This window comes from Mauremys mutica, chromosome 16, assembly GCF_020497125.1.
Source record: "Mauremys mutica isolate MM-2020 ecotype Southern chromosome 16, ASM2049712v1, whole genome shotgun sequence".
Classification (NCBI taxonomy): Eukaryota; Metazoa; Chordata; order Testudines; family Geoemydidae; genus Mauremys; species Mauremys mutica.
The window spans coordinates 3,213,487-3,227,111 of NC_059087.1; the positions used below are offsets into that span (position 1 = coordinate 3,213,487).

The 13,625-nt window shown below is 42.1% G+C and overlaps 1 protein-coding gene across 3 annotated transcripts in view; it reads right to left on the bottom strand.

Annotated features, from left to right (window-relative positions):
• Window positions 1–13,625, bottom strand: part of KIAA1671 (KIAA1671 ortholog) — a 123,343-nt gene that overhangs the window by 27,225 nt on the left and 82,493 nt on the right. For all 3 annotated transcript variants that reach the window (XM_044989852.1, XM_044989850.1, XM_044989851.1), the window contains one exon: window positions 6,056–6,174. In XM_044989852.1, the coding sequence (XP_044845787.1) occupies window positions 6,056–6,174 (119 nt within the window). The remainder of the gene's footprint in view (window positions 1–6,055; window positions 6,175–13,625) is intronic.

Below are 13,625 nucleotides of genomic sequence, written 5' to 3' on the forward strand. Positions count from 1 at the left end.
CAAGAGAGCAGGTCTCGCTCAGGAGCACAAACAATGTGGAATTAAACATGCAAAGTTGGCTGTAAGCAGGCCAAGGCCCAAATCAGCTAGTTGAGAGTGGTTGGGGAGAAACCAGTGAACAATGAGGCAAGGTAACGGTTTAAAGATGAAACACTTTCCCTTTAAGAGCAGAGACGGTTATATTTAAGATACACAGGCTTTTTTATTAAGTGTGAAGCAGACTGCCACCACAAGACTAGGAAACCTCGTTTCTTTATTACAGCTGCATGGTTAGAGTATTTTTAACTTTCAGACTCCAGAGTACTGAACGTTTCTATTAACAGATAAACAGCAAAAGTTTCCACCATTCCCTCCCCGCCACATACCTCCCTCTAGCTCCACTGCATACGAAGAAGATCTAAATCATGAACAGAATAAAGAGGTAGCTTTATATCTTCTAAGCAAATCCAGTATTTGAAAAATCAATTCCTCCATTTACCTGCTGAGTCCTGAGTTCGGGCATCAGCGTTCCCCCTGCAATGAATGATGGAATCACCCTACAGGAGAGCAGGGAAGGCAGCCAAGTGCCATCAAGGCATTTCCTGCTCTCCTTTACGGGTGATCTCAACATTTGCTGCAGAGGAAAAACACCCCAGCATTCAAGGCTTGACAATTCAATGCCTAAATAAATTACCATTTTTAAGGTGGCCTCCTTTTCTATCATGGGTCAACCACAGCCATAATCCAGCTTTGAAATAAATGTTCAACTGGTCTTGCTTTTGAATTTGAAAGGAAGATGCCTTTGTTGTTGGAAACTGATTTCACAGAGAAGACAGCTGCAAAATACTTAATTGAAGTTTAACTTACTGAAGAGATTTAGATGTTGGCATATCATTTTGTCAGCCCGTCAGGCCTTCTTAACCATAAAACTACCCAGCCTTAGCAAGCATAAAATATTTATATTGCACCATCTCCCAGATGCAAAACATATAGTGAACACAAGTAACGTTAGAACTGCAGTAAGACTCAGAGTTAAAGCTGTCATTTCTACATTGTGTTTAGCATTTAAGATATTGCAACAGACTGATCTGAGACCAAGACAATACCTAAACACAAATAGGTGACTGAGCAAGCTTACAATTTTCACTCCAGGGGTCCCTGGCTTTAAATGGTATTAAAAATGAAAAGTTGACTTTGATAACTCACCCACCTTGCTGCTGGGCACCTCAGTTATAACCATACTATGATACTTAAATTCAAGATAAGACAAGGTTGGGTAAACCTTAATACAGCATAACACCACTACTTTGAGTGGAACAGAGCGCTTGAAAGCATCAATTAATGGACACACTGCATTTACCACTGTAGAGTGTTTGGGATTTAAAGGCCTGTTATAAGCTATCATCTTCTTATTCTCCAGAATGTTTATTTAGATATCGTTAATCGGGATGGATAGATACCAGAATTTATATCAAAGAAGGCAAGTAAAACAGCTTCTATGTAAGTGCCTTGTGTTAGAGTAATTTGAATCGTCTTGTTAAATTAGGGTGACCATATTTCCCTATGCTGAATATGGGACACCTGGTAAAATTACTTGTATTCAAGCGAGTTCAACAGCACTGAATCAGAACTATGCAGTACAAACATTCAAATTAACATCAAGTTAACTGATCCACTTTTAAAAAGAAATACTGTGTAGTTGGATTCTCCTTATTTACTTTTAAGGCTGTAGGGTTCACACAGGGAGAGGTGAGACACACACACTCCTGTACACTTCTCTCACACGGTGGGGTGACCGCCCAACCCAGCTCTCCCTGCCCGGCACTCTCCGCCCTCCATGCCTGGCTGGGCCCCTGGGATGAACCCGCCTCTCCTGGTACCTGGCACTGCGTCTTCCCAAGGCAACATGGGGGGATACACAGGGTCACATGTCCCCCTCCCCAGATTTCTGCCAGGGTTCACACCAGAATGTGGCCAACAGCAGCCTTTTGGCACTCTGTACGAGGGAAGGGATGGGAGCTGCTTCCAGCCACGGGGGTGGACGGGGGACGAGGGGAGTAATTACTTATCCTGTGTCTTTGCAGAGCTCATCTCTTGCCCCCCAACACACACACTCCCCTGTGGCTGGAAGCATCTTGTCCCTTCCTGCCCGCACAGTGTCAAAAGGCAGCTAACACCTTCAGGCCGCTGCAGGCCACTGACATAATCCAGCCGCCTCCTGTGCCCGGCTGCAGCACGGGCAGGAAGGGGTTAAGCCCTTAGGATGCATTGCACACCAGGCCCAGGGAACCTGACTGCAGGGGCTTCAGCAAACCCCAGCCAGCACACAGCATGGGCTGTGATGATGGACCAGCGGGGCGAGTGGCCAGCCCTGCGTGCTGCAGCTTTGCCCCGCCACCAGCCTTGCACACCCACCCCCATCGTCGGCCACTGGAGCCCCCACTCACTGCTGGTGGGCAAGTGGCTGGCGAGCAGGGATGCAGCCAGCAGCAGGACCCGCCAGTACTGATGGGGGGCAGAGACAGAAAATACAGGACAATTTGCCTGTTTTTAAGAAAAAGTCGGGACACCTGCAGGAGGGCTTAAATATGAGAATGTCCCTTTAAAAACGGCACGTCTGGTCACCCTATGTTAAATGGTCATTATCTACATAAATGTGTTTTGCTAAAGCCAATTGCAAGATAATACATCTGGAAACCAAGAATGCAGGTTATCCCTAAAGGATGAGAGACTATTTTGGAAAGCTGTGCCTCAGAGAAGGACTTAGGGTCATCACAGATAACTGCCACAGCACAGCACAGTGCAATACCATGGCACAAGGGTTAATGTGAACCTCGGGTGATCAAAGGGACAATATCAAACACATGTAGCAAAGTGATCTTGCCTCTGTACACAACGTCAGTAAGAACACTACTGTGTCCAGTTCAAGGAGGACGTGGAAATGCTGGAGAGTTAAAAGGAGGACTACAGACATAATCCAGGGACTGGAAAGCAATCCTTATGTGAGCTCAATTCATACCGTTTATTGACGAGGTAACAACTGCTGTGTATAAGTACTTAATGGATAAGATATCTGGTAGTGGCAGGGCTTTTCAATCTTGCTGACAAGGCATAACAAGGTACAATGACTGGAAGTTAAATTCAACCTCAAAATAAGATGCAATTTCCTAACACTGAGGGTAATTAAACATCAGTCCAGATGACCAGGGGAGGTGGTGGAGACTATCACTGGGAGTCTGTAAAGTGAAATTAGATGTCTTTCTAAAAAGCTATGTTTTAATCCAGCCTCTGGGAGATTTTCTACAGCCTGTGTATGTGTGGGCTCAGACTGAGTGGTCGTGGTGGTTCCTTCTGGCCTTGGAACCTGAGAATCCCCCTGTTCATTCCCTTCTTTCATGGGCCAGGGGGAACCAGAGTGCACACATTGCCCTCAATACGCTCACACCACTTGCAGCTCTGCCTTAAGACAAAGAATCAAATCTCATGCGTCAGGTCTTTAGCCCATTGCCTGCCAGGTCGGGAAACATTTCCCCCAGCTATCCTCCCAATGCAGAATTAGCCAGATGTATTTTAGGGTTTGGTTGTTTCTTTGTCTTCCTCTGAAGCATCAGAGATTGGTCACATATGGAGATGGGACACCAGATGGGGTAGTCCAGTGCTCTGAGGTGATATACAGAATCCTCTTTCTTAGATTCTTGCTCCCATGCTCAAGGTCAAACTAATCACCAAATTTCAGTTTCATAGATTCCAAGGCCAGAAGGGACCATTGTGATAATCTAGTCTGACCTCCTATATAACACAGGCCAGAGATCTCCCCCAAAATACTTCTGAGAGCAGATATTTAAAAAAAAATCCAATCTTCATTTTAAAATTGTCAGTGATGGAGAATCCACCACAATTCTTAGTAAATTGCTCCAATGGTTAATTACTCTCACTGTTATAAATCTGCGCCTTATTTCCAGTCTGAATTTGTGTAACTGCAACTTCCAACCATTGGATTGTGTTATATCTTTCTCTGGTAGATTGAAGAGCCTATTATTAAACATTTGTTCCCCTTATAGACACTTATATACTGTGATCAAGTCACTTCTTAACCATCTCTTTGTTAAGCTAAATAGATTGAGCTCTCTGAATCTATCACTGTAAAACAGGTTTTCTAATCCTTTAATCGTTCTTGTGGCTCTTCTCTGGACCCTGTTCAATTTTCAACGTCCATCTTGAATTGTGGATGCCAGAACTGGACACAGTCTTCCAGCAGCAGTCACACCAGAGCCAAATATAGAAGTAAAATAACTTCTCTACTACTCGAGATTCCCTGGTTTATACATCCCAGATTGCGTCTGCTCTTTTGACCAGAGTCACACTGGGAGCTCATTTCAGCTGATTAGTCCTGATCTTTTTAAGTATCACTGTGTCCTAGGGTAGAGTCCCCCATCATGCAAGTATGGCCGACATTCTTTGTTCCTAGATATATACATTTACATTTAGCCATATTAAAACCAATATTGTTTGCTTGTGCCCAGTTTACCAAGTGATCCAGTTTGCTCTAAAGCAGTGATCTGTCCCCTTCAGTGTTTTTCACTCCCCCAGTTTGTGTGTCATCTTTGCAAGTGGGAAGGAATTTGCCTGCTGGTCAAACTGGAGGTGTTACACCTCTCTCTGCAGTAGGGGCATGGACCACCTGCTAGGAATACCTGGACATATTTCATTAACCAATTCCCTGCCACTGCAGGGCCCATGGGCATTGGCGGCACCTCAATCTTTTCTGTTCTCTGCATGTGGCACACAACAGTGTCGTCTCCTGAGGACTGAAATGTGTGTGTGTAACTGAGCTCAGTATAGGCATATCTGGGCAAAGTTTAATGGCCTGTGACATATAGGAGGTCAGACTATATGATATAATGGTTCCCCTTCTGGCCTTAAAAACAATGAAATCTATGGATATATTTCACGGTATGTGCAACCTCCCCAAGAACAGTGACAGAAGCACAAGCACCACACAACTAGGTCATCACTCATCTAATGGGAGGAGAGGAGAGGGGAATAGCTCAGTGGTTTGAGCATTGGCCGGCTAAACCCAGGGTTGTGAGTTCAATCCTTCAGGGGGCCACTGAGGGATCTAGGGCAAAAATCAGTACTTGGTCCTGCTAGTGAAGGCAGGGGGATGGACTCAATGACCTTTCAGGGTCCCTTCCAGTTCTATGAGATAGGTATAGCTCCATATATGTCTAATTTGCAGCACTGAAGTCTGGTTTTGGTCTGAAAAGCAAGTACATAAAAATGGCACTATATAGCTCAACGGAACCGCTCCCTACATGAATTCAATCATAACTGCTTTCTCTACCAAATGAGGCCATATTTTTACTGCTTTTTTCTTCTGTAGTCACCAAAGAGTGTACACTAAATCCTATTCTGGCTCATACATGAACAGAATTGTTAATTTAGTTCCAGTTGCGGGATTTTTACTATTCATGAATTATATAACTGGTGATCATGCATGAGTCAGAAGGAACAGCTCAAATTTCTGACCCCAGCTGCAGCTTGCTGTGATAGTTTTTTAAAAGAGGTTTTTCCACTTATAAACCAAGCACATTTGATAGATGTGTGTCATTCAGACACAAACATGGAACTTCATAATGCTATTTTTACAGTGACTGTTCACATTTTAAGGAAAAAGAAGTAATTGGATGTCTCAAAATATCTCAGGACATGTCTACACCGGAGCTACAAGGTGTAATTTCCAGCTCAAGTAGCCATCCCCATGCTAGCTCAATCACTTCTAAAAGCAGAAGCATATCTGCAGTGGCAAGAGCAGCAGGATGGACCAGCCACCAAGTATTATCCAATGTGAGACCACAGGTAGGCACTCAGCTGGTTAGTCTTTCCTGCAGTGGTTATACTTCTATTTTTAATGTGCCATCTCAATCAGAGCTAGCACAGGTATGGCTACTTGAGGCATATCCTCAAACAGTCTACTGCATTGTAAGCTAGAGAAAACATATCAAAAGGGAAAATACAACATGCAAGACCCATCCAAATCACTGGGGAGAACACAGTCAACCTTCCTCAGTCCTACCTGTCCCCACTGTGGCGCTGCTCACTCCAGGTACCATATTGACTGTCAGCCTCTTGCACAAGTGTGTCGGTGTCCTTGGCCTCTGGGGGTTGTCTGGCAAAGCACTGCTTCAGGTGATCCTGCAACACAACACAATAGAAGTTTCACACGATTCCTTTACCAGTTTGGTTAAACAGTTTACTGAGTTAATTTATGCCAGTAGCTTTCAAATCTGTAAGTCTAAAGCTGAACGAGAGTAAACTTATGCACAGAAACACAGTTTAACGAGTAAAATGTCTTCAGTCTATAAACACCCAAAGGCTAGTAAGGTCTTTATGAAAGAGATGCTTTATTTTCAGGGGCAAATCATTGGGGCCTGAAAGAGGAAATGATTATTTTGTTTCATTAACTCAAAGATAGATGGCTACAGTTAATGCCTTTTCTATTTAACAATAGTTAGCAAGTAATTTTTGGAGGGCATCATGTAAACACACACAACTCTACTGAGGGAATAACAGAAGTTGTGTACTTCGTCCTCACTTCTAGCTTCTTCTATAGGAGTATTTTGGCAGTATGGAAGTATTATGGAAGCTCCTCGAAATAAAATTATCTTGCCTGGCAATTGCACCTGTTTGGCAAACATTGCTCTTTTGCTCACTCCTTCCTCACTTTTGTTTATAATGCTGCAGAATCATTTGATGGAGCTCCATTTGATCCACCTCCTTGTTTGTGCAATAGCATCGTGACTGGGTCAGTAGGAATGTGCATAGCTTAGAAACTGATGTTTGTGAATTAACTGCTGCACAAAGTCAAAGGAAGAAGCAGAAAGCTTGTTGTGCAGGTCCATACAAGAACCTATTATTTTTACAGACATTTTTTGGAATATATTCAGAATCCATAGCCTTTCCTCCATATGATCATAGCTATTTTAATAGATTGTATTTGGAGTCTAATTTACTTGCCAGTATTCCTTTTAAACATTTGATTGCTATTTTATTAGCTTTTAACTTTTTCGTTATAAATCCACAAGAACATTTAAAGCTAACAATCCTCTGAGGGAGAGAAAATGAACAGCACACAGTATCACACAGCAGTGAGTTTTCTTCAGCCTTTATACTCTAGTTCCATATATCATTAAAAACAAACGGCCGTTTTCTTTTGAAGTGTCATTTGTAACTGTGTGAAACACAGCAATAGAGTGTGATGTGAAATGACATTTCCAAGTGATCCTCAACAAGTCATTTCAGCCACTTTTTCTTCTTCGCATTTCTGCACCAACTCACAGTGTCGGAAGTCATTACAAACTGACATTTTACATCTGCATTGTGACATTATGTCTAATCTCCAAGTGCATTGGAAGAGAATGTCACATGTGGTTAATTTTCAATTTGAAGCCATAAAAGTAGTGAGAATACTGTTTCTTAGTCATATGTGTCATTTATTGTTCCTACATTTGATCACAGAAATTAGAAACAAGAGACCCATCTTGTTCCTCCCTCCATCAGTGCAGAAAGTGCCCTAAAGCATAGATGAGTGTTTTGTCTTGTTAAAGTGAGGAAGGGGAGCGGGAGCCTAAGGAGGAAAGTGATATGGATGCTCTTTAGGGTAAGAAATTATTCAGCAGCATCCACCAAGTCAGTGAAAGGTGTCAGAGTGACAGCTCTGGAGCCCCAAGCTCTGACTAACCACAGAACTGTGAGCACAGAGAGCAGCAGGAACAGTTTCTTGCCATAGCTTTACTGAGATGACACCAGCTGATGTGGAGGGGCCATCCCTAGGAGTAGAAGGATAATTCAGTCTCCATGACCATTTAGTACTTGACCTCTCTCAAGGGACTGCCAAAGTTGCCAATCAGCACCTAACATTGATTGTTGGGGGGGTGGCAGTTGTGTTGTGGACACTTAACCTGTATGAGCTGGATTAAGACCACCTAACTCATTTTACGTGGGCCAACCAAAAGCCAAATGATAGTTATGATTGTCAGTTACCAAAAGTCTGTGTAGGATTTGAACCAGCAAGTAGAAGTGAAAGGCTCTCCCTGCCATTATCAATCTCCAGACAATTGAATTCTGTCACTTGGATAATTAGTTGCTGAACAAAAACAGTAAGCACGGTCATTACTTTTTTGAGCATGCTCAACAAATACCAATATAAAAATAGTACAGTACACTGACAAAGGCAGGAAAAATAGTTTTATAGGACAAAACTTTTATGAAGGTGAATGGTACATTGGTTCACTTCTATAGGAGTTGTAGTGTAGACACAACTGTCTCCACAGAAAATTTTAAAATGTACTACGTATGCGTAATTAGACAAGAGGGGAATGGAGTTTTATAACTGCTTGCAGAACAGTCAAGAACACAGTCACCATGAAGAGAAAAGCAGCAGTAGAAATGCAAGCCCAACTGTGAGCCTTTGGATCTCTCACATTAAAAGAATACTGTCCACACGTCTCATGTTTGCACTACAGGAATCAATCTAGAACTAGCCAATGGCTGTAATAAAAACTGTAAAAATCAGCACCGTGCACAGAAATTGGTTTGTGTCTTTGGCGTGACAGACGAGTCTCATGGATGTCCTTGGAAGCTGTGTTATATAATGAATGCAATATAACAACAGGCAGGGCTGGTGGCCCCACCGATCATTAAGGTTGCCTGAAAATTCCCTTTATATGGCTCTGTTTTCAGTTGCTAATAACTTTGTCAAACTTTAACCCTTCAGGCTGCAGTTTTTCATGCTGTGTGTGTCTGTCTCAGGAATGTTGTGAAAATAAATTCATTAGCGTTGGGGAAGTATTCAGATACTCTAGGGCTGAGCCCCATAGTAAAGCCCATAAGGAAATTAATAATTCTGTGTTCTGAGCAGGGTTTGAATAGTGCACAATAACTAAGACCTAGAGTCACACATTGAACAATCAGAATATTGACTAGCTGCTCATTAAGCAAGCATCATCCATCCAGTATATTGAGTAAGGCAGGAAAAATAGTATGTGATCATGCAATTAAAGACTGTATCATAGCACACAATGCATGCACACAAGAGGGCTCAGTTATGGTTGCATGGGCAACCTTAACTCTGGCATTTCCTAACTTCTGACAGCTTGACTTTGCATCCTTAATAATGTATTTTAACAGTTTGCGCTTGTAATAAATAATAAATAATCATCATCTCTTCTAAAACGTTCATCCATAGTTCACAAAGTGCTTTATAAAAAAAAGTATAATTATCCCCATTTTTGGATGTGGAAAAATGAGGCACAGGGAGGTGAACTAACTTGCCCAAGACTATATAGCTATACGATATAAACTGAATGTTATTCTGGATAGTAAATGTACTAAATGACAGCAAAGGGTTCTTTTAACATTTGATTGGCTTGCTACAGGTACCCACCTTCAAGTTAGTCTTGTGAGGCACTCTGAATGGTATTTTATGGAAAGCAGAAGTGTAAAAAAAGTCTTACATTCATTTTCAGTAAGCACTTCTCTGAGTTCCTATAAACATAGGTATAAAATTACCAGATATCCCGGTTATTTTTCAGCTGAAGTCACAACACTGATTTACCATTTGCTCAGTTATATGGTGGTCACAACTCCTCATTATTTAGTAAACTGTGCATTTAATAAATACACTGGGCTAGATTCTCAGTTCCAGTTTTGTCCCTGAGCGACACAATGGGGATGTAATCCAGGCAGCTGAGAATTCCCCCAGCAGAATTAAGGGCAGAACACTTTCCCAGTAGTAGTAGTGTTGCATAATGCCAGATATTAGAAGGTATTTGATAAAAAGCAAACCAGATTAAAGTGTAGCTACAATGGAATGAATTAGAAGGGTCGTAATAGATATAACTGAATATCCTTGCCTTTCTTCATTGTATCTCTCACCTTTCATTTTCAATTAACTGTCTAGTGAAGCTAGCAGGTTGTATTACTAATAGATATAAGTGACAAATATGAAGGAATCAATCCTCTTTTGTGGGGACGGGGCAGCGGGAAGAAATGGGTCATATTTGATGTTGCTGATATCCTGAATTTGCAGCAGACAGATGTAAAGTCACAGCTATAACATCCTACTCCAAAGTAAAGCACTCTAGTGCCTTCTGTTTCCCAGTGGCACTGAGTCATCCATTGAAGCTAGAAATTATGTATCATGTACAGACATGCTGGCTCCTTCTTGCATTCATTATCCCAAATGACCAACAAACATTCATATTTTCTTTCTAGGGTAGTGTTCAGTTCCATGCCATTTCCTTCAGTATATAATCCTTGAGGAGGAGACCTGCATGATTTTCTGCCTGTTAGGACTTGTCTATACTGGAAAATGTTACCAGCAAAAGTTCAGCTGGTGTGTTACTTTGGCAGAGTGTGTTCACATTTGGCTGCCTTTGCCAGTGCTGTATGTCCTCACAGAATCAGTCTGTACCAACACAAGATGTGTTGCGGCATGAATAAGCATCCCAGTGTACACCAGCACCATCAGCTGACGCACACCCTTGTGGGAAATTTTTGCAGTGTACCGTGGGATACAACCACTCTTGTAAGGGATTGTGGGACTTTGATCCCAAACTGTCACAGTTCTCTCTGCTCCATCCCATAATCTACTCTTTTTGCACTAGTTTTACTCTCTCTGCCATCTGACCACAAAAGACATGGATGCCACACAGATCATTGGAGCTCTCTTGTCTATTTTGAGGACAGGGCATCTGATTCTTGTGTATTTGCGGAGCCACAACTACCACCACAGTGGCTAGTCATGCACTGTGAATACAAAAGTTGGGTGGATGATACAGACAGTGAATGAAACTGATCAGCTTCTTCATGTATTTACTGACTAGCTGTGCACAGTTGAGTGGTGACTCTGGACTGATGAAAAAAGCAGCAAATGGTGGGACCAGATCATGATGCAAACCAGGGATCACCAGCAGTGACTGCAGAACATTCAGATTTGGAAAGCCACATTCCTGGAGTTGTGTGCCAAGATCACCCCTGTTTTGCTGTGCAGACACAAATGGGAGCTGCTTGGACAACTGAAAGATGGGCGACACTTTCTGGAGGTTTGCAACTCCAGATTGCTATCCTTCCATGGGCACCAGTTTGATGTTAAAAATCTGCAGAGGGGCAGTTGTCATCCAAGTGTGCAAGGGGTGGGTACATCAATACTTTTGTTTTCATAGATCTGTAACTCTCAATGCTTTAAGAGTAAAGTTTCTGTGGCTAAAAAAATCCTTTGTTAAGCCTGCGTTGCTTGTGGTCCTGCTACATTGTCCTTAAAGGGGTTAAAGCAGAAGCCTGGAGTGCTCGCAGTCTAGGTGGCGCTCTAGTGGCACATGTATAAGTGACTGGTGGGGATGGGGAGTCTCAGACACTGATTTCAGCATGTAGGGTAACTGATCCCCATGTCCCAAAGAAGGGTGGGGTATGGAGTCAGGTCATAACACACAGTATGGGGAAAACAATGGACAAGCTAAGCAAAAGTGAGTAGCTGAGTGGGAAGCGTACTATCTCATGCTCCACTTAGCTGTCTTTCTCCTTCCGTGGAATATACAAATTGCTAAAAACATAGCAGGCAGGGAAATGGAGAGTAGCTGCAATAAACAGAGGAGAGCAAGTTATTTATTATTTGCTTGGCACTGACAATGTGCTTGGTACTGTACAAGCCAAATAAAGAAAGTCTCTCCCTTGGGAATTTAGATCAAAGAACCAGACACAGATGAGACTAGACAAAATGGGAGACCCAGAGGAATGTATCTTATTTATACCGGTATATGTCTTATTTATTTTAAAAGCCCAACTGTTAACAATTCTAACCAAAAGCTTGATTGCAGCTAGTTCAGAACAGGTCAGCACTGTCCCCAGTTCTTAGTTCCAACCCATTATTAAACTCTTGAGATAACGATTCACCTGACATTAGGACAGGGCTTCCCATACTTTTTCCAGAATGTGAATCTCACCTTACATTGCATTATGGACACTTCCCCTCCCGCTCATGATCCTGCTGACTGAAATTGCTTAATTCCCCTGCTACAAAAGATTACTACATACTTTTATGGGCCATCTTGATTATCACTTCAAAAGTTTTTCTCCTCTGCTGATAATAGCTTCTCTTAATTAATTAGCTTCTTACAGTTGGTATGGGTACTTCCACCTTTTCATGTTCTCTGTATGTATAAATATCTTCTTACTGTATGTTCCATTCTATGCATCCGATGAAGTGGGCTGTAGCCCACGAAAGCTTATGCTCAAATAAATGTGTTAGTCTCTAAGGTGCCACAAGTGCTCCTGTTCTTTTTGCGGATACAGACTAACATCGCTGCTACTCTGAAACCTACATACTTTTATCTATCTTAACACAATTTAGCAGCCAGAAATAAGAAGGGGAGAGCAGCATGTGACCAGATGGCTCTCTAAAGACTACCAGCAAGCGCTCCATGGATTTCAGTTTAGGAATCTCCACTCCACAGCATTCAGATTTCTTCACATAAATGCCACTGTCGTACTTCCAGTTTTCTAATCTTCTGTTTCGTGACCCAAGTATTCACTTGCTGTCTGCTATTTTCCATTTTGTGGAGGGAGTGTGGGTCTGGTTCTATACTGGACTAATTTTAACTCTGCTGAGGACAATCCCCCACATACAAATTACATAGGATTGTTTTCTCTCTACAAAATGAGGCTGCACAATAACCACTCTCTCTACTTCCATATTAAAGTTGTTTTCCCTACAGCTGCAGCCCTTGCACAGAACACCCCCAAATCACTCATACATGTGAACAACCAGCTCTCTCACCATAAAGCTGCAGCATCTACAAACTAGTGTCATACCACAATCTAACATCCCATAACTCCTACCAAACAAGGTTTTCATAATTTGTCAGACACTTTCCACCAAGGCCATCAATCTCTTCCTAGCCTTCCACATGCAAAGAGTTTGCCCTTTTTCTATTCCTAGTCACAACAAACTGTCTGTCACTCCAATCTAACCTTTATGGGATCATTGCTGAGTCAGCTACAGAGCTTTACTTCAGTCAGCCATTTTCTGTTTACATTAATATCAACATCATCGCAAGACCTAAGAACAGCAGCAAGACCTGCATAGCCCAGATCCTTAGGACTTCATGCTCACATGTATCAGTGTCTCAATTCCATACGCTGCGACCTGTGAAGTGGTCTGCAATAATGCTGAACAAAGTAATACGAATTACCTCATGATAGGAGTTGAAAAAGGTTGTACAGTTGCTCTAAATTTTCAATTATTTCAATGCACCATCCCTAGATACTGAGTCAAAAGTCTATTTTTAGTCTACAGTAAACACACACAGCTCAGCACATATGTAGCATGAAACTGAACAGCTTCCTGCTCTGCTTTGTTCAAGTGTCTTCACAGCCTAGCCAATAACATTACGATAGCAATTACTTTCCTTACTGTATGAAGTAGATTACGGTCATGAGTTGTTACACCTCACGCTGTGGGTAAGTATACAGTCATGAAGAATGCATTAATTTTTCAAATATAGTAATATGGAATGTTCTTCTCCTGTCCTATGTCAGGCACTTCTGCAGCAATTTCATACAAGCCCAGGGTATTTCCTCTTTACCTG